The sequence below is a fragment of the Zonotrichia albicollis genome, chromosome 7, assembly GCF_047830755.1.
Source record: "Zonotrichia albicollis isolate bZonAlb1 chromosome 7, bZonAlb1.hap1, whole genome shotgun sequence".
Lineage (NCBI taxonomy): Eukaryota > Metazoa > Chordata > Aves > Passeriformes > Passerellidae > Zonotrichia > Zonotrichia albicollis.
In genome coordinates this window covers 42,621,401-42,638,956 of record NC_133825.1, presented here as the reverse complement: position 1 = coordinate 42,638,956, position 17,556 = coordinate 42,621,401, and the positions used below count along the sequence as shown (strand labels likewise).

Below are 17,556 nucleotides of genomic sequence, written 5' to 3'. Positions count from 1 at the left end.
GGCATTTTATTTATGTTCAGAATTGCTTGTTTCTTTTTCCAGTAGTATTCAATCTCCTGCTGTCATCCAGCAGAGTTGTTAATCAGATGAGAGTATTGTTTGAGTTGGAAGTGCCATATGTAGATAAACTACTCTGCACATTTTTTAGGAGGACTTCTGAAATGCATGGCTTATAAGTGTTATAATTAACTGGGCTTAATAGTTCTACCAGGCAGTATTCAACATGAATATTTCTGTTCATCAAAAGCCAGTTCATTGCTTGATTTCATGATTCCTTACTTGGCGTTTAATACTCTGTTGCCTCTTTAGAAATGTTTTTTTGCTAACAAAATGTAGCCTCTAACTTTATATTTATTCCTTTTTGCAGAGCTGGAAATAGAGTCCTACTTTTCATATAAGGCTCTCCAGTACCATGATATAGGAGGACATCAAAGGAAGGGAAACCAGACAGGGGGACAGAGTCCCAGTAGGGAAAGTATTCTGTTGCACTTCACCAGTTAGCCTCTGACAGAAACCATCCATGTGAGGAGAGTCAGCTGATGACAGGAAGGCTCAAGAATGCACAGTTAGACATTCAGAAGTTACAGAGGAGGAGTGGGAATCTGAAGTAGTGGGTGTGTAGAGAGAGGTAATTCCAGGAGATCATGAGATTAAGAGTTTTACTTACTCATAGTAAACTCAGAGGCAGGGCAGCATTTTCAGACATGGACCGATTATTTCCTCAGGGACAAGTGTTTTTATATGTGTGTATGTTATATATAAATATATGTATATATAACATATATATGTTATATATACATATATGTATATATAACATATATATAACATATATATGTTATATATACATACAAAAGGCTTTAAAAACTCTCTTTTGGGCAGCTGCAATCATTTGACACTTGGGAACTCACCTCAAGAGTATGAAACTACTGTGGAGCATTTTGTGTTTGGCCCAAAGGCTATTCTGTTTGTTTTGTCTCTTACTTGATGGTCAGCAGAATTTCTTGTAACATCATTCTGGAAATAGCCCAGTTGTCTCCTGTGATCAGATCTAAATATGTATGTCAGCAGCTGTGGCATGAATTAAGAATTTGTAATCCTGGAATATTCATTAATAGATTAGAAAGCAAATCACAGGTGCTCAGCTCTTTGTAACTGATGGTTTTGAATTCCTTATAATTTAGGAGACTAGTTTGTTCAGAGATTTTTTTTCAACAAAGGGGTGGATAAAGGGATAATTAAGTTGTTTTTTTTTTTTTTCAGATAAATGCATGCCTCTCAAAAATTTATGCATTTAGTGGCCTAAAATACCCACCATGTAATGGTATCTGCAAACATGTAAATACATGTGAGACTATTCATTCAGCAGTTCTGACAATGTAACTTCTGAGTTTTATGTTAGAATGTCAAACTAGGTCTGAGTTGGCTTCAAACAGCTGAACTGGAACTATTGCTGAAAATTGAACTTTTTATAAAGAGCATGGGCACAGATACTTGTTACCCACTTAGGACTTAAAAAAGTCAGGATTCTGTTTCTTACCAGGTTGTGAACTTCTTGGGTACTCTGAGAAATCCATGAAATAAATAAAATTTCTGTGTTTTCAGACAAATGACTGGTGACACTATCTGACTGGAAGTTACTGTATTTCATTATCTTAAAATTACTGACATTTACAATTCCCTAGTTTCATAGGGTTACCAAATGTCCCATGTCATTATAGACCACAGCAACCCTAAAATGCTGGAAACAAGCAGTTTCCTCACAAGGAGGCTGCTGCTTGCTCTTTTGGAGTTAAGTTCCACATGCACAGTATTCTTTTTTTTTTTTTTCTTGTAAAGCTTTCATGGGTTTCTTTAGGGTTTCTGGCTTCGAATAAAACTTGCAGATCAATTAGCAAAACCCATGTTTCTCGAGATTGAAAACAAGCAACCAAAAAACCCCAGTACTGATGTACCTTGTTTTTAATTTTTTTTTTCTTTACAGATTGATTAAAGAAAATAAAAAGCATCAGGAACTGATTTTGGAAATTTGCTCAGAAAAGGACAAATTAAAAGATGAATTGAAAAAACGAACAGAAACAGAAAAGCAGCACCTCAGCATCATTAAACAGGTACAGATAACAAAACAGAAGTGCTGGTTAGTATTTCACCTGTGTATAATGTCACTGTTGCCACTGTTGATTCCCATGCTTGTTATCCTAAGCTTTTTAAGAGGATAAATCTGCTTTTGTATTCCAAGAAATTGTCTAAATGCCTTTAGTGAATTTGGATAAGCTGACTTTATGGATTCCCGTTGCTTAAATGTTCTTTATCTGGCAGTCTCTGCTGTGGTAGTAGCAGGTACTAAATACAGGAATTTTCTCAGGGGTTTGTTAGAACCCCAGCAGGCCAAGGAGGACCATGGTGTGTGCATGGTGGAGGCTGCTTTTAGTGGGGGAGGAAAAGGTTTCACACCAGGTGTCACTGCTTGGCTGTTATCAGCTATCTGCTGATGTCCCTGCAGCTGGCTGGCCAGCTTTAGAAACTGATTACAAGTTATATCTTGGAAATCTGGCAAGAGAAACACTTAAAATACCAATTTCTGTTTGTCCAAGTGCTGGTGACTATCCTGGTTGTCAGGTTTCTTTGTTGGTGTCTGCATCACACAGAAATCTGTTCGCAGAGCAGGGTGTCAGGCTTGAAGTGTTCTAGAAGAATATATTCATGTAATATATTCATATATTCATGGTTGATTTCAGAGAATATTTGAAATTCCATGATGTGACTGAAAAGTGTTATTTTTAGGCTATACATGCTTGTGCCTGAATAAACCAGTATGAGCAACTCTCTCATTCTTTCTTGTCTGTGTTTCCATGATAGCTCTGTCATGAGTCATGTATGATTTCTTGAAGCTCTGTCATGTAGCAATTGCTTTATTCCATTCTGAAAAAAGTACTTGTGAGGGTGTTTGTGATATTTCAGAAAATATTCTTTTGGACTATTATTGTTTTATATAGCTGTTGATAGCACTTGAGCTGTAAGAGACATTGCAGTGAATCACTTGCATTTTTCCATTTGTGAAGGTGGTGTTTTATTGTTGGAATTTCTGTGTTAGTGCTTTATGGTAACTTCTGTGTAAATGAAACCTTGGCTGCACTCACAGCTCTAGACAAACTGTACCTGCCTGCTTTTACATGCGAAGCTTTTTCTTTGGCACATGATGCATTTGCAGAGCTGAACAAAGTGTGGTCAAGTCATGGTGTGGTAACAGAAGCAAATTGGGTGGCTCTTGCCTCTTACACAGCAGCTTGGGACTGCAGAGAATGTACAGTACTGATCCTGGCATCCTGACACTTCTCCTCCAAAGCAAATAAACAAAACCAAAACCCCCAACCTGGGTGAGCTGGCTTTCCCCTGGGACAAGAGGAGAGTTGTGAGGCACAATTTGAACAAGGTTTGGGCAGTGTCACAGCCTTTGCAGCCACCAGGCTGCTCCTGCTGGATTTGCATGACTTGGCAGGGAGCACCCTCTGGGAAGTGTTCCAGTTAACACTGGGGATTATTCTTCAGCTGGATCAAGTCTCTGACTTGGTTCACTAGGTGGCTAAAAAAAGTGCCAGCATGATGACTAAGCTCATCTTTATTTGCTGAGTGATTTTTTTCAATGAATTAATTTCCAGTCCATTTCAGTATGGATGCATGGCTGCTTTGCTGGCATGGTGAAGGATATGGCACAAGGATAGGAACTAAAGGATGGAAGGTGAAGCAACCTCAGATAGCAGCCAGCTCTTCTCTGGCAGCTCTCTGACTTGCTGTCAGTCTGTTATTTTGTGTAGTAAATTACTGTGCCTGGTGTTTTACTTGGTTTGAAGCATCTTCACTCTCACCGAAGATGAGAATTGACATTTTTCATGCTTTTCCTACTCATGCAAAGCTAGATGTTGATATGGGTGGTTGCAACCTGACAAGTGTAAAATACAGGTAAATATCTGTTGAAGCATCTAATTTTGTGTGAAATATGCCTGCCTCTATAAAACATGATCAAAGAGTTATTTTCCCTGTAATTATATAATGATGTTGTATTTTAGCTGGAAGCAAGAATAGAAGAGCTTAATAAAGAAGTGAAAACTAGCAAAGACAGACTTGTAACTCAAGATGCAGCAGCCAAAAATACTATTCAGCAGTTGCATAAAGAGATGGCCATTCGAATGGAACAGGTAATTTGAAGAAACTTAAACTATTGTGCATCTACATTACTGAACAAACTTGGTTCTTGTAGGAAACATATTGGATCACTAAATAAGACAGAATATTCCAAAATTTGATCTGCTAGTGTGCAGTTATATATGCATTTTGGATAACTGTCAGCAGTGAATTTCCAAATGGCTGTTAACACTTCAGAGTGCCTGATAACTCTTAAAAAATACCTATTTTTATATGTATTGAATTCAGCTCTCAAGGAAATCTCATTTTCTTTACCTGTAAGCTGAACTTGATTCAAAAGGAGCTAAAAGCTGACAGTACCTTTTTTCAGACAGGCTGTCAAAAAAAAAAAAAAATTTTCTCAATTCCAGCACAAAGCTTTTATTTTATCTTTATATATTACTGAAATCTGGGAATTTTTTTCCTTTTTAATATCATACTATACCAAGTATTTCCTCAGTTGCATGTATTCTAAAGTTCAGTGTCTGATTTTTTTTTTTTTCCTAATTTGAGGCAGAACTTGTTAGGTGTGGGGTGGGGGGAGTCTTTAAAAGTTAGCCACTGGAAATGATCCAGCTGAAAAACAAGCTACTGGATAATAATTGTGCAGTTGGTATATGGATGAAGGAAGAGAGAGTACCAGTACTGAGTATTTGCAAAATTTTGTTCCTAAATATTATACTTCTTTTCTTCTAAAAACCAAATTACTCATGTATTGATAACTCATTTGAGATGTTCAGCTGTGAAGATGCAGCTGTTACAATATTTATTGTTAAAAGTAGGAGTAATTTCAGTGCTTAAGAGGGATTGAATGTTTGTCAGACTGGAGCTTTTGAGTCCTGCCTTGTTATGTTACTCTACTGCAATCCTAAAAATTTCTGGTTCATTATGAAATACAAGGTTTGATTCCTTGTGTTTGGTGTTTTCCAAGGCAAACAAGAAGTGTGAGGAAGCTCGGCACGAGAAGGAGACGATGGTGATGAAATACGTCCGCGGGGAGAAGGAGTCGCTTGACCTCCGAAAGGAAAAGGAGGGCCTGGAGAGGAGGCTGAGAGATGCAAACAAAGAGATAGAAAAGCTTACAAATAAAATCAAACAACTTTCTCAGGAAAAAGGAAGATTGCACCAGCTCTATGAAACAAAGGTACTCCAAGGACTGCTGTGTGACTTGATTAAAAGCACTGCCAGAACAACCTGATCACTTGTTTGCTATTGTACTTGGTAAAAGAAACCTGTTCTCATTTAGTTTCCATTGCACAACTGTGAAAATGTCTTCCTTCCAAGGGAAGGGTAAAAAAGTTACTCAGTTCTCATTGCAATCTTTTTGAAGTTCCTTTTAATTTTTCCCTGAATGTTAATTTGTGAAACATAGAGATTTTTTTTTTTTTTAACAAATTTGAGAAGACAGCTTGTTTCAGTTGTCTAGATAAAGGCTGCAGTGGCATTAAATTATTGCAGTGTTTTTTGTTGTTTTTCTATGTTTTCACTCTGTATTCCCTTTTTTTACTACTAAAAATTGATAATAAAGCAATAGAATTTTTCATCCAAAATTTTGCCACTCATTTTTAGAAAGCAGTAAGATTATTATTATTAAATTATGCAAGTCTTTTGATAGTCCTTCACAGCTGTGTTTTACAATTCTTGTGGAAGGTTCAAAAATTAATAAATTACTAGAAGCTATGCTGCTGAAACAAAAATTGCCTCTGTGGTGCTTTTCACAGATATATGCTATTAACATATACTAACGATAATGCAACCTTACCTTGCTGTTCTAACCACAACACTAATGGGCTTTTTTTTCCCACTGAATTTAAGCATTATAAGGCATTCTGAAATATGTGCATGGTTTTTCAAAACCCAGACAATAAGAAAAAAACCAACTTGATAACTGGAGCTTTATTCTAGAAACACTAGATCATTTAATTTTATAAAAAAACCTGTGAAATTTTCTCAGGATGGTGAAGCCACTCGACTCAACAGAGAAATAGAAAAATTGAAAGAAGAAATCAATTCTCACGTTATCAAAGTAAAATGGGCTCAGAACAAATTGAAAACAGAAATGGATTCACACAAGGTGAGTGAAGTGATGCTGATATCATTACATGAAAATATAGTCAGAGTAATGTACTTGTTACAGTATTTACTTTTTATGTACTATTCCTAATGTGGTGTTCCTGTTTAATTTGAATACCTGCAGCAAAAGTCAGAATAGTGTTCTCAAATAGTGATACTGAAATGGAAATGTTGAAAGGATGTGAAGGGAGGATGTACTGGGGCATTCTCTTTAATTTGGTCATCAAATTTTAATTTGTTCTTAAATTTATGTTTGGGGAGAGTGTATTTATTTGAAATAAGTGTTATCTTAGTTTTTAAGTGATAGAGTTAAATCTGCTGTCTGAAAATGTGCATGGCACATAAACAAGAGATGCTTTTATTGTGCCTTCAGTGTTGGGTCAAATGGAATTACATAAATTAACAGCTGAATGGAAGCAAGGGGAAAAACAGTGTCGGACTTGTTGTTTTGTTAATTCTTTTCAGACAGAAAGGGCAGTTTTATTATGAGTAATGTGCTTCTCAAATGAAGTAAATGGACTTTACTAGGTTTTACCTGTTCTTTTAATTACTGTTGTTGTAGGAAACCAAAGAACGCCTCAAAGATGCAATGACAAAATTAACTGAAGCAAAAGAAGAAGGAGATCAGATAAGGAAAAACTGTCAAGAAATGATAAAATCCTATCAAGTAAGCACATTTTCTCAAGAGGTCAAATTATTGTTTAGTGCCTGAGTCTTCTTTTCATTTCTTTTTAGCTTAAGCTGTAGCAGGAAAGAATTATCCTGTGCAAGCTCCAAAGCTGAGATGAATTGGGATGGGTTTTTTACTTTACTGAAAACTTGTTAAATAAAAGTGAAAATGTTTATCTTGATTGACAGGCAGTGTGGGGGTCTTTCTTGGCATGGCATAATGGCATAATCTTCAGGATTATCAGAGGTGCACTTACAGGAAAGGATCCGTGAAGTGAAAAGCTGTCTGTGCACTCATAGAATAGAAAGGGAAATGTAAAACTCTAAAACTCTACGTACATTTCTTCAATCCCTTTAGGAGTCAGAAGAAATCAGATCAAATGAATTGGATGCAAAATTCCGAGTAACTAAAGGAGAACTAGAGAAACAAATTCAGGAGAAGTCTGATAACCTGGAGGTAAATATGCGTTGTGTGGAGTCCACTTTCTGGTTAAGAATTCCATGAAATTATAAATTTGAGAGTCTTATTTTAAGCTGCTTATAGTTATATCACATTCTTTGGGTTTTGCCTTTTTTGGTGGTCTGATACTAAATCCCAGGTGTCTGCCCTCCAGCAATGCTTTTTTGGAGGATATCTTCAGGTACTACCTTGGATTCAATTTTTAAAAACAAAGTTTGGCGGAAAATAAGATATAGTGAAGGTGAAATAACTTCTCTTTCATTTATAAATATGAATGTTGCTGTAATTAAAAGCACAAATTCAGTTGAATCAGGCCTTTCCCTCACCAGTATTTTGCCAAGACATATGGCAAGAAGAGACAAGGACCAGCCTTTGTTTTTTGTAGAGATTTGCTAGCCCCAAAGTGAAACTCCCTAATGATGTGTGTGCCCTCAGCTCATCTGTCCACATGCCTTCTTCAGAGGTGACCAAGAGCCAGTTTGCTCAGAGCTTTCTTAGGGCCTGTTGTGCCATGGATTTGTGTATCTGAAGCCAGAGTGTGCAGTCTCACTTTTCTTCTCAGTTCTCCTGAGAATAAAGAAGCTTTGAGGTTTTGCTTTTCTTTCTGAAGAAGTGAACCCAGCCTTTGGGGTACCTGTTCTGCCTCAAGCCCTCTCAGCTGTTGAGATGGCCTGTATTGGCCTAGATTTTTATTTTTTTTGAGGTGCCACTGTACATTTAGTTTTCTTAATGAGCTTTTTACCCTCTAAAAAAGGTGCATCATGCAAAAATAAAAGAAGTGGAAGACTTGAAGAGAACATTTAAGGAAGGCATGGATGAGCTTCGAACACTGAGAACAAAGGTAAAGTGTGCTGAGTTGGATTGGGGTGGGGCTGAAAGCACAGTGCTGGGCTCTTGGAACAAGAATACATTCCACTCCTAATTGTACTTTTACTTATTCAGGAATAAACAGTGTGAGTAGAGATTGGCTGGCATGAGACTAGAAAGGATCTCTTATTGTTGACTTTGCATAGCCTTTTTTAGAAAGTAGGAGCTGATCTGTAACACAACAGTTCATCATATGTGCCTCATTTGGCTGAAAAGTTGAGAAACATTTTAGATTTGTAATCCTGCAAATATTTTAAATCTTCTAAATTTAGTGTAAATAAAATACTTGTAAGCTTCTCCTACCTGTGACATTAGTTTTTACCTCTGGTAAGGAAGTCATGCTGTCCCTAACTTGTGGACAGTCTATAGAATAGCATGCCAGTCCCTCCAGAGCAGCTCTATAGGACTGTGGAAAAAGGGAGGGAGACAGAGTGAATGGTTGCCTTGGTAGTGGGGAAATGTCATATCTATGGACCCTAATCTATTAGGCTGATAAGTTTGAGCCTTTGGGCAAAACTAATGTTAATCATGCTTGTTGAATTTAATTTTGTTTGTTTGTTTTTTCTGACTCTTATTTGATCTGAAATACTTTGGGATATTGGTCTAAGTCACTTGGAACCACCAAAAAACTAACACATGAACTTTGTACTACAGTCTAGATATGTGATCAGAATAATTTAGCTCTGAAGTTTGTGAAACTAAATAGTTTCTGGTTTTATTTATTTTTGTTTTTCCATTTAGGTAAAGTGTCTAGAGGATGAGCGCTTAAGAACAGAAGATGAGTTATCCAAGTATAAAGAAATAATAAATAGGCAGAAAAGTGAAATTCAGAATTTGCTGGACAGAGTCAAAACTGTAGATCAACTGCAGGATCAGCATCAGAGGTACAGCTGTGCACTATGAGTAATGATTTAAAAGATTTTCTGAGATGTGGAAGGGTTGGTTTTATTGAAGTTATTGATGCTTTAAATTAATTGTAATTTGAAGAATGCCTGTCTTTATTTAAATCAGTGCTGCTAATATTGAAGATAACTTGGGTGGCCTCTTACAAACCAAGGGGATTGAGATTGATAAATCTCATTTAGCATCTCTCTTTGTTAGAATAACAAGTGCCTGATTTCCAACATACTCTACAGGAAATTGTCTTCTAGGTGTCTGCTCAGTGCTTGTTTTATTGGAAGATGGAGGGGAGCAATTAAACTGGAAAGATAAATTGCTTTAAAATTGTGATGGATGAATGGAAGTATTTAATGGAAAGAATTTTACTTACTTGAGAGATGCTGTATTCAGACAGTGTGAGGCATTTGTCTTTCTAATGGGCTGCAATTCATTCTGCTGTGTTGAAGTTCACTTACTTAAGAATGTGAGAGGAATAATGTCAGGGGAGGGCTGGGCTCATGTACAATTCAGGAGTGTTTGAGCATGGTCCTGTGTCTATATCCCACATGGACTGGGATATACAAATGCTGGCCACTCTGCTGGTTCCACTGGTGCTGCATAAATGGAGATAGATAAATTTCAGATAGGCAGAACCACCCCTGTGTCTGTCCCTCTCATTCGGGTAAACAGTGTTTATTTATCAGTATAAAGTATTTCCATAATTAGAAGCCTTCCTCATGGCTTAGCAAATCAACCACTTTCCATGTGCTGTGTGCCTGTCCCCTGCATTGTCATGGTGTCCTCAGCCTTTCCAGGGAAACTGCTCTGTGCTGGAAGCTACTGGAGCCTACACTGGGATCAGTAACAGTTATTTTTCACTTGGAATCTTGACAAATGAATTGAAGTGACTGTGATCAAAGTGTGAAACTACAAATGTGTGTTTCCACTTATCTTTTTCTCTCAGTAATTGAGACATGCTTAAATGGCTCTCATTTCTATTCAATTTGGATTTTTTTTCAGTATCCTTCCCATACAACATTTATTATTCCATGCATTACATTTCATATTGTCTTTTACTTCAATTTCAGTGTAGACATCCTGAAATTTATAAAGACTGTATTATGTTGAATGTTTAGCTATGTTTGTTCACTGGAGGAATATGATTTTAGGTTGAATGCTGGGAAGAACTTCACCTCCAGTGTTCCCTGGTCTCCTTCATTTGCAAAATTTAAGGATAATCTAGACATCTCTTTTAGAATGGTCTAAACCTTTAATTTTGTCTGATCCAACCCTGACTGCTAGGTAGAGCTTTCTCCTGTCATGATGAAACAACATATTTGAAAATGTAAAATACAAGCATACATGCAGCCTTCTGGCACAGGTTTTTAAATGGGAGCTACAGGTGAGATACTTTGCAGCACACGTCTGGTTCTCAGCTCTTGTTGGAGAAGCAAACAGTACAGGATTGTTGATTTAAAATGAATTGATCCTCCTCATAATTACACTGACAGGAAATTAAATGATATGTGTGCTCTTGCTTTGTGTATTTTTAATTTTAGTTTTAAATTTGAATATACACACTCCCTGTGAGAAAGGTGAGGTTTTTTCTGCTGATGTTAGAAAGTAAAGCTTTGGAAAAGGTGTATTAAATTCAGTGATGGAAGAATTAATGAGCTAATATTGCAAGAGCAAATAAGAGGGAGGTTTTTAGTCTGTAACATTTTTAACAGCTATTAAATTTTGGAATTAATTTCAAACATTTTCTGTAGAATGTTGATGATAACTGAAGATGCAGCAATTTTTACTCTGATTGGATGTGAGAGTCTTTCAGTAGAAACAAAAACTTGTTCTGTAGCGGGAAGAACTTGTTTTTGGGGGCAAGGAGTAAAGGAGTAAGACAGGCCCTTTGATTCAGAGCTGCAGGGCTTGGATAAGGACATGTCAGGAATCACCATACTGCTGTCCTAGAAATCCAAACTGCATTATTTCCCTGTTTCCTGAAGAGAAGGCCTCTTACACATTGGCCACTTTGTTGGGTTGCGAACCTTCCTCTCACCCACTAGGTCTGGTTTTGAGGGTTTTGTCTGTGCCCTGATCTGAAGGTCATAGGGAGAAGTTGAAAATGGAGAGCTGGCCTTCCTTGAGGAGAATGCCTGAGCCCTCTGTGGGCTGCAGAAATCTGTCATTTCAGCACTGCAGGTGTTGTGAAACAAAGTGAAAACTCCCTTGACATTTAGAATGATCCAGTGACTAACAGCTACCCCAGGGTCATTAATTGTTCCCGTACCTTATTTGGACTTGACCTGAATGCTTTTATTGCAATAAACTTTGTATCTTTAAGCTCAGGTTATCCCTAATGTGATACAATTGTTTTGACAGAGATGAACAAGAAATCAATGCTTTAAAGGAAGAAATAGATGGTTTCAATTCTCTGGTTGCTGATCTTCAGAAGGACATTGAAGGTAGTCGGAAAAGAGAATCTGAGCTATTGATGTTCACTGAGAAATTAACCAGTAAGAATGCACAGCTTCAGTCTGAAAACAATTCCTTACAGAGCCAGTTGGATAAGCTTTCTTACAGTGAAAGAGAGCTGCAGAATCAGCTGGAGTGTGTTCAACAGACTAGAGATGATCTGGTGAGTACAGTGGGCTTTTTGTTTTTGCTCCAGTAAGATGTCTGATGCAGATAAGGATGTAGCACATAAATACACCCTTGTATCTCTATTTACCTGACTGCATTTTCTCCTTGAGTTTGCCATTAGTAGCAGTGGGATTTGAACACCTCATGTTCCCAGGCTGAAAGAAATTTTAAGGCACACTGCACAGGAATGAGGAGGTCTTTCTGGATTTTTTTGGGAGCAGAAAGTTGTTCACTTCCAGATGAAGTGAAACAGACAAAAAGTTCTAATTTGCCTGTGAAATTTGTTACTGAAAATTGTTCCTCAGGTCCTGTTTGTACTATGAGATAAATGTCATTCTTAATAAACTTAGTGTGTCATGGAAGGTAATGTGACTTTGTACTGTATCATGTAGAAGTTCTGGAGGTGGTTGAGGAATCTTAGTATTCATGTGAAATGCTAGCATTCAGCCTAAATAATAAATGTAAAGTGTGAATAATCCCCAGGTGAAATGTGCAGTTAAAGATGTTGAGCATGCACTGTGGTTAGGCTAGGATTTTTTTGTGTATGACTGAAAAACAAATCCCAATTCCAGGCCATCAAGTTACAGAAGGAGGAGAATCAGAGGAAGTCCGAGGTTGAGGCCCTGCAGGCTCAGCTGGCCTCAGAGCAGGAGGAGGTGTCAGCCCTGAAGACCCGTGTGGATGAGCTGAAGGATGACCTGGCTACCCAGAAGCGCAAGCACGCAGCCAACCTGAAAGACCTCACAAAACAACTTCAGCTGGGTGGGGATTATTTTCATTTATGAGACAGCCCTATCTGTGACCCCCTCAGTGTCTGCTAGAGATTCAGGTCCTGTCTGTGTGTGCTCACTGCTTGAGTGTCACCCTCCAAGCTCTCCCTGTCCCTGGAGACAATGACAGTGAGCAAGTTAGACCTTGTGGAAACTGCAATTTCAGGTCTTTGTGATAATTTTCAATCTGAAGTGTAACTTTTGAAGTGAGTTTAGACATAAAAGGAAATATTTATTTCAAAAGAGCTTAGTCTTTGTTATGATATATCTGACTACTGAAATGTCACCATAGGTATATATAGATCCTGGTCTGTGTAGGAGTATATTCAGAAGCTGCCAGAAGTTTCCTAGCTGCTGACTGTATCAGGGATTACTGGTTATTTTTTGAACAGAACTCTTCAGTTTTAAAGGTGGATATGGAGAGACTGATGACTAATTTTGTCTACAGATAAAGTCATCAAATACCCCACAATGCATGAATAGAAAATAGACTTGAAGATAATCAAATGTGTTTGAAAGAAGAGATCCTTATTGGCACTTTGCAAGACGGGTTCCATGTCCCTTTATAAGAACAGCTGTGTGCTTTCCCTCTTGATCCCTACGGAGTGAGTGGTGCTTCTGGCACAAGTACTGCTGTAGTGCCACAGTTAGGAGATGCTGGAACAGAGTTGCTGACATCAGTAGTGATTTACATGGCAGAACTAATCAAAAGTAAAATCAAATTGAAGTCTTAATGGTCCCAGTTAATCCTATATGAGATTACCCCTTCAAGTGGCAAACACAGCAGTGTGCAGGGATCGTGATGGGTGTTACCTCCAGGTGCTGCTTGGGTTTTACTTTTAGTTGCTACCATTGGCTTTCAGTTGTCACATCATGTTAAATTAGTGCAGGTCAGAGATGATTACAGGTTCTATATGTTGGGTAACACTGTAATTTTTAGTTCTTAGTCTGCTATTGCTAATCATCATTTTGTTAATACTTTTAGCACGGAGGAAATTGGATCAGATGGAAAATGGTAATTATGACAAAGAAGTCAGCAGCATGGGGAGCCGTTCCAGTTCATCAGGTAATGGAGCACATGGCAGGGCTGCCAAACAACCCTTCAGTCTTAACAAGGTTGCCCACAGTGTGCTTGCTCTTTATGTGGTTTGTGCATATGCAGTGTGTGGGCAGCCTCCCATTAAAACTGACAAAATAGCCTCTAAGCAGCAAAATGCACTTGACTGACTGCAGTTGTAGGTGCTTATTATGAGATTAAAGTGTAATGTTTATGATGTTTATATATTTTGGTTCTTTTTAAATACCTGCCTTTTTTATTTCATGGCTTTTATGTTTGGAGGGAAGCTCAAGAGGACTCCAGCTTATACATGCTCGTTTTACATGCTGCCAGAAGCAAAATAAAAATGAGCAGTGGGTTCCAACGTTGTTTAATTGCCCTATTGACAGTTGTGACTGTGTAAATGAGAAATCAATTAGCATCATTAGAGACATCAGTGGGTTTATGTAATATTCATTATTTTCTATCCAGTACAAGTAAAGGAGTGATCTTTAGCACTGAAAACAGCATGTTTCCTTCCTTGATTTCTTTGAGTTTCAGGTTGGGTTAGTTCTGTCCAGATGTCCTGTAATTTCACTGTGTGAGAGAGACAAATGCTTAGAAAGAGCAGCAGAAAGTAAATACTGTGAGCTCAAAGTGATCAGTGCTGCATGTGTAGGGCTTTGTGAGTCTGTACAGTTTTCATGATATTGTAATTTTAGTTTACTCCAAAACCAGCATTTAAAATCAGCTCAGTCTTGTGCAAAGTAAATGGGCATGAAGGTGTTTATGTGGGGATAAGCATTCCTGAAGGGAGTGCACTTAGAGCAGAGGCAGTGCACCCACAGGAGGGGACTGCACCGCTGTCCCAGCCTGTCTCATTTCAACACTGCAAGGACCCTTTAGAGAAAACCCCACTACCATAAAGGGGAACTGGCATCCTGGGGAAGGTATCCTCACCTCCTGATAGGTAGTGAGTGCATGCTCTGCTCTGCTGGGGGCACCTCATGTGATGAGAGCTCCAGAGGGGTTTTTACAAACGCTGTGGTGTTGGCAGGGTCCCTGAACGCGCGCAGCAGCACCGAGGATCGCTCCCCCGAGAACACCGGCTCTGCAGTGGCTGTGGACAGCTTCCCAGAGGTGGACAAGGCTGTCCTGGTGGAAAGAATACTAAGGCTGCAGAAGGCACATGCTCGAAAAAATGAGAAGATGGAGTTTATGGAGGATCACATCAAACAGCTGGTGGAGGAAATCAGGAAAAAAACCAAGTATGTTCTGTGTTCTGTTCATGCAGGTTTTCAGTGTTGAGCTGATGCACTAGACAAGTAAGAAAACTAATTGTCATAGTGAAAATATTTAAAACAGTAAAAATATTGCAGTGACAGTAGATTTTGAAGGTGGAATTAGTTTTGTGGTATTTTTTCCCTCCTCTTTTCCCAGCAGTTATAGTAATTGCCGAGTTTTTGGCAATTAGTACTATTACTGTTTTTTTTCAGTAGGAATAAACTGGCACAAGTAGGTTTTTGGTAGCAAAATGGTCAGCAGGTGGCTGATTTGTGGTGGACTGCTGCCACTGGCTAACAGAAGAGTCCATGCTCCTCATGTGCTTAAAAGGGTGCTGATTGTCTTTGTTTTGGAAGGAGAATCTGCATTATTCCAGATGGTACTCTGGTATACACATCAAACAAATGATGTATCTGTGCCAAAGCTGGTCAGTGGTTAATGTGAGAGACAAGATTCCACTTCAGTGAAAATCTCATCTTACAGGATAATGTCTGGAGCTTCAGTTAGGAGGGTAAGAAATGCTGGCATAAAGCTGCTTCTGGAAGGTGCAGTTGCCTTTTAGGAACAGCCCTTGCTTAATGAGTCCATACATCTCACAGAACATGATTACAGCTTGGGAAGACTCCTGAGAAGTGGCTTTGTATTTTTTTTTTCTCATGTATAGAAAGCTTAGGATTCCATGTCTGGAGTCCTTCAGCAAAGAAAAGTAAACTTTTTAAATTAGCTTTCTTGTCCCAGTAGCTTTTCAAAATACTTTTAAATAAGTAAACCTGCACATTGTAGTTTCTTGGCTTACCAGCATTTCCTGTATCACTGTTGGTATCTCAGGTTTTCCTCTGACATAGAAATTGGGTGAGTAATTTTTTACTGCTTATTTGGTAATATAGTACTGCCTGAAAATAAAATTACTCATGTCAGGAATCTGAAGTTACTTCAGCATGACTCTTCTCTGCCTTGTAATGCTGTGATGTTGTTGGTTTATTTTTCACTCCAGAATTATCCAGAGTTACATCTTGCGGGAAGAAGCCGGAACACTTTCATCAGAGGCCTCTGACTTCAACAAAGTTCACTTGAGCAGGCGTGGGGGGATCATGGCATCTCTGTACACATCTCACCCTGCAGACAGTGGGCTCACCTTGGAACTCTCCTTAGAGATAAACAGGAAGCTTCAGGCTGTGTTAGAAGATACCTTACTGAAGAATATTACATTGAAAGTGAGTAGCTGTGCCAGTTCTGCACATTCTTGTGGTTCTCAGGTGCTCCCTTCACTGCATGTTGTTAAAGGCTGACAATGAGAAGTCAGCTGATTGTGATTTGGTGCCCTGGTAAGCTTTGGGGTTAACCAGGGAGTTATGTGACATGAGGCCATGTACCTCCAGTGTAGGACCCTCAGAGTATGCTGCACTAATGAGCTGCTGCTTGAAGTTCTGGAGTGCCTGTGCACTCAGCAGTGCAGGGTCTCTCCATGCTCTGCCCTGGGCATGAGGGCCAGGAGCACAGGCTCTGCTCCTGGGGCAGCACATCTGCTGCCAGGGAGAGGTGGCAGGCTGGAAAATGGAGTGCAGGCTGCCAGCTGGGCTGCAGGGCTCTGCACAAGCTGGAGATCTCTTCCTGTAATCATCATTCCCCTTGAATGCTAAGGGAACTAACATTCTACCTTCTAGACATCCTGTAGAATACTGGTAACTGCAAAAGAGGACTTGCCAAGAGCTTTGAGTTTCTTACTGAAATGAGTTTGTTTTTTTCTGACTCTAATCATTTGCATTTGTTCTGGGTACTTGAAAGTATCAACCTGCTGACATAAGCTGTAATTTTGACTTATTAGTGCATTTGTGCTGATGGACTCATTTCCCTGTATAACTTACCTTATCATTTTTCCCCCCCCAAAGGAGAACTTGCAGACTCTAGGAACAGAAATAGAACGGCTTATCAAACACAAACATGAACTGGAACAGAGAATAAAGCAGACATAACTAAAACTTCTGGGGACTAACCAACCTGAAGATGCAGAAAAGGCAGGTGCTACAGACCACTGTTTTACATTCTGCCTGCCAGCACAAGCATCTGGGTTTTTGCAGAAGAAGCCTTTGGCCACACAGGCTCACTCATGTGAGAGATCAACAGGGTTTGGCATCTGTGTGGTTCTGGCTACCCAGGACCAGCCTGAGGCGCTGCTGAAATTCACTGCACACTACATTTATCTGAAACTTCTATTTCAAATACTGATGCTTTGCAGTGCAGACTGTTTGGAGTGAGTTGCCATGAGATTTTAATTTCTGCACTGTGTAATTAATCAGTTTGTCAATGATGGAGCTTGAAAAAAAAAATAAAGCCAATTATGTCTTAGTTGCTATTGAACATATCCAGTGTTACTGAGCTTTAAGGGCTTTAAGACATTTATTTCCTTTCTTGCATATTATTTCTGATCTTTGGGTTGATTAAGCATTTTTGACATATGCATGGAAGAATGCTTTGTTACAAAATCTTGGGTTTTAAATGGTGACCATGATATTGCATATTTTCTGCTTTAGATTCAGCTCCTCAATTTCTTTATTCCAAAGGAGTGAAACAACAGTAAAACTAAGGAATTAGAAAGTGTTCTGATTCAGTTTTTGAATTCATGTAATTGAAACCAATATCAGTTCAGCAAATTTTGTAAACCCTTGATCCTTAGACATATGGATCAAAAGAAGTCTGAT

The 17,556-nt window shown here is 38.7% G+C and overlaps 1 protein-coding gene across 2 annotated transcripts in view; it reads left to right on the top strand.

Annotated features, from left to right (window-relative positions):
* CCDC186 (coiled-coil domain containing 186) overlaps positions 1-17,230 on the top strand; it is a 31,261-nt gene extending 14,031 nt beyond the window's left edge. For both annotated transcript variants that reach the window (XM_005481084.4, XM_014275717.3), the window contains 14 exons: positions 1,982-2,108; positions 4,065-4,193; positions 5,111-5,323; positions 6,134-6,253; positions 6,815-6,919; positions 7,280-7,378; positions 8,136-8,222; positions 8,990-9,132; positions 11,507-11,762; positions 12,340-12,529; positions 13,523-13,603; positions 14,631-14,841; positions 15,852-16,071; positions 16,747-17,230. In XM_005481084.4, the coding sequence (XP_005481141.2) occupies positions 1,982-2,108; positions 4,065-4,193; positions 5,111-5,323; positions 6,134-6,253; positions 6,815-6,919; positions 7,280-7,378; positions 8,136-8,222; positions 8,990-9,132; positions 11,507-11,762; positions 12,340-12,529; positions 13,523-13,603; positions 14,631-14,841; positions 15,852-16,071; positions 16,747-16,830 (2,065 nt within the window). In that variant the 3' untranslated portion in view covers positions 16,831-17,230. The remainder of the gene's footprint in view (positions 1-1,981; positions 2,109-4,064; positions 4,194-5,110; positions 5,324-6,133; positions 6,254-6,814; positions 6,920-7,279; positions 7,379-8,135; positions 8,223-8,989; positions 9,133-11,506; positions 11,763-12,339; positions 12,530-13,522; positions 13,604-14,630; positions 14,842-15,851; positions 16,072-16,746) is intronic.
* Positions 17,231-17,556: the final 326 nt, after the last annotated feature.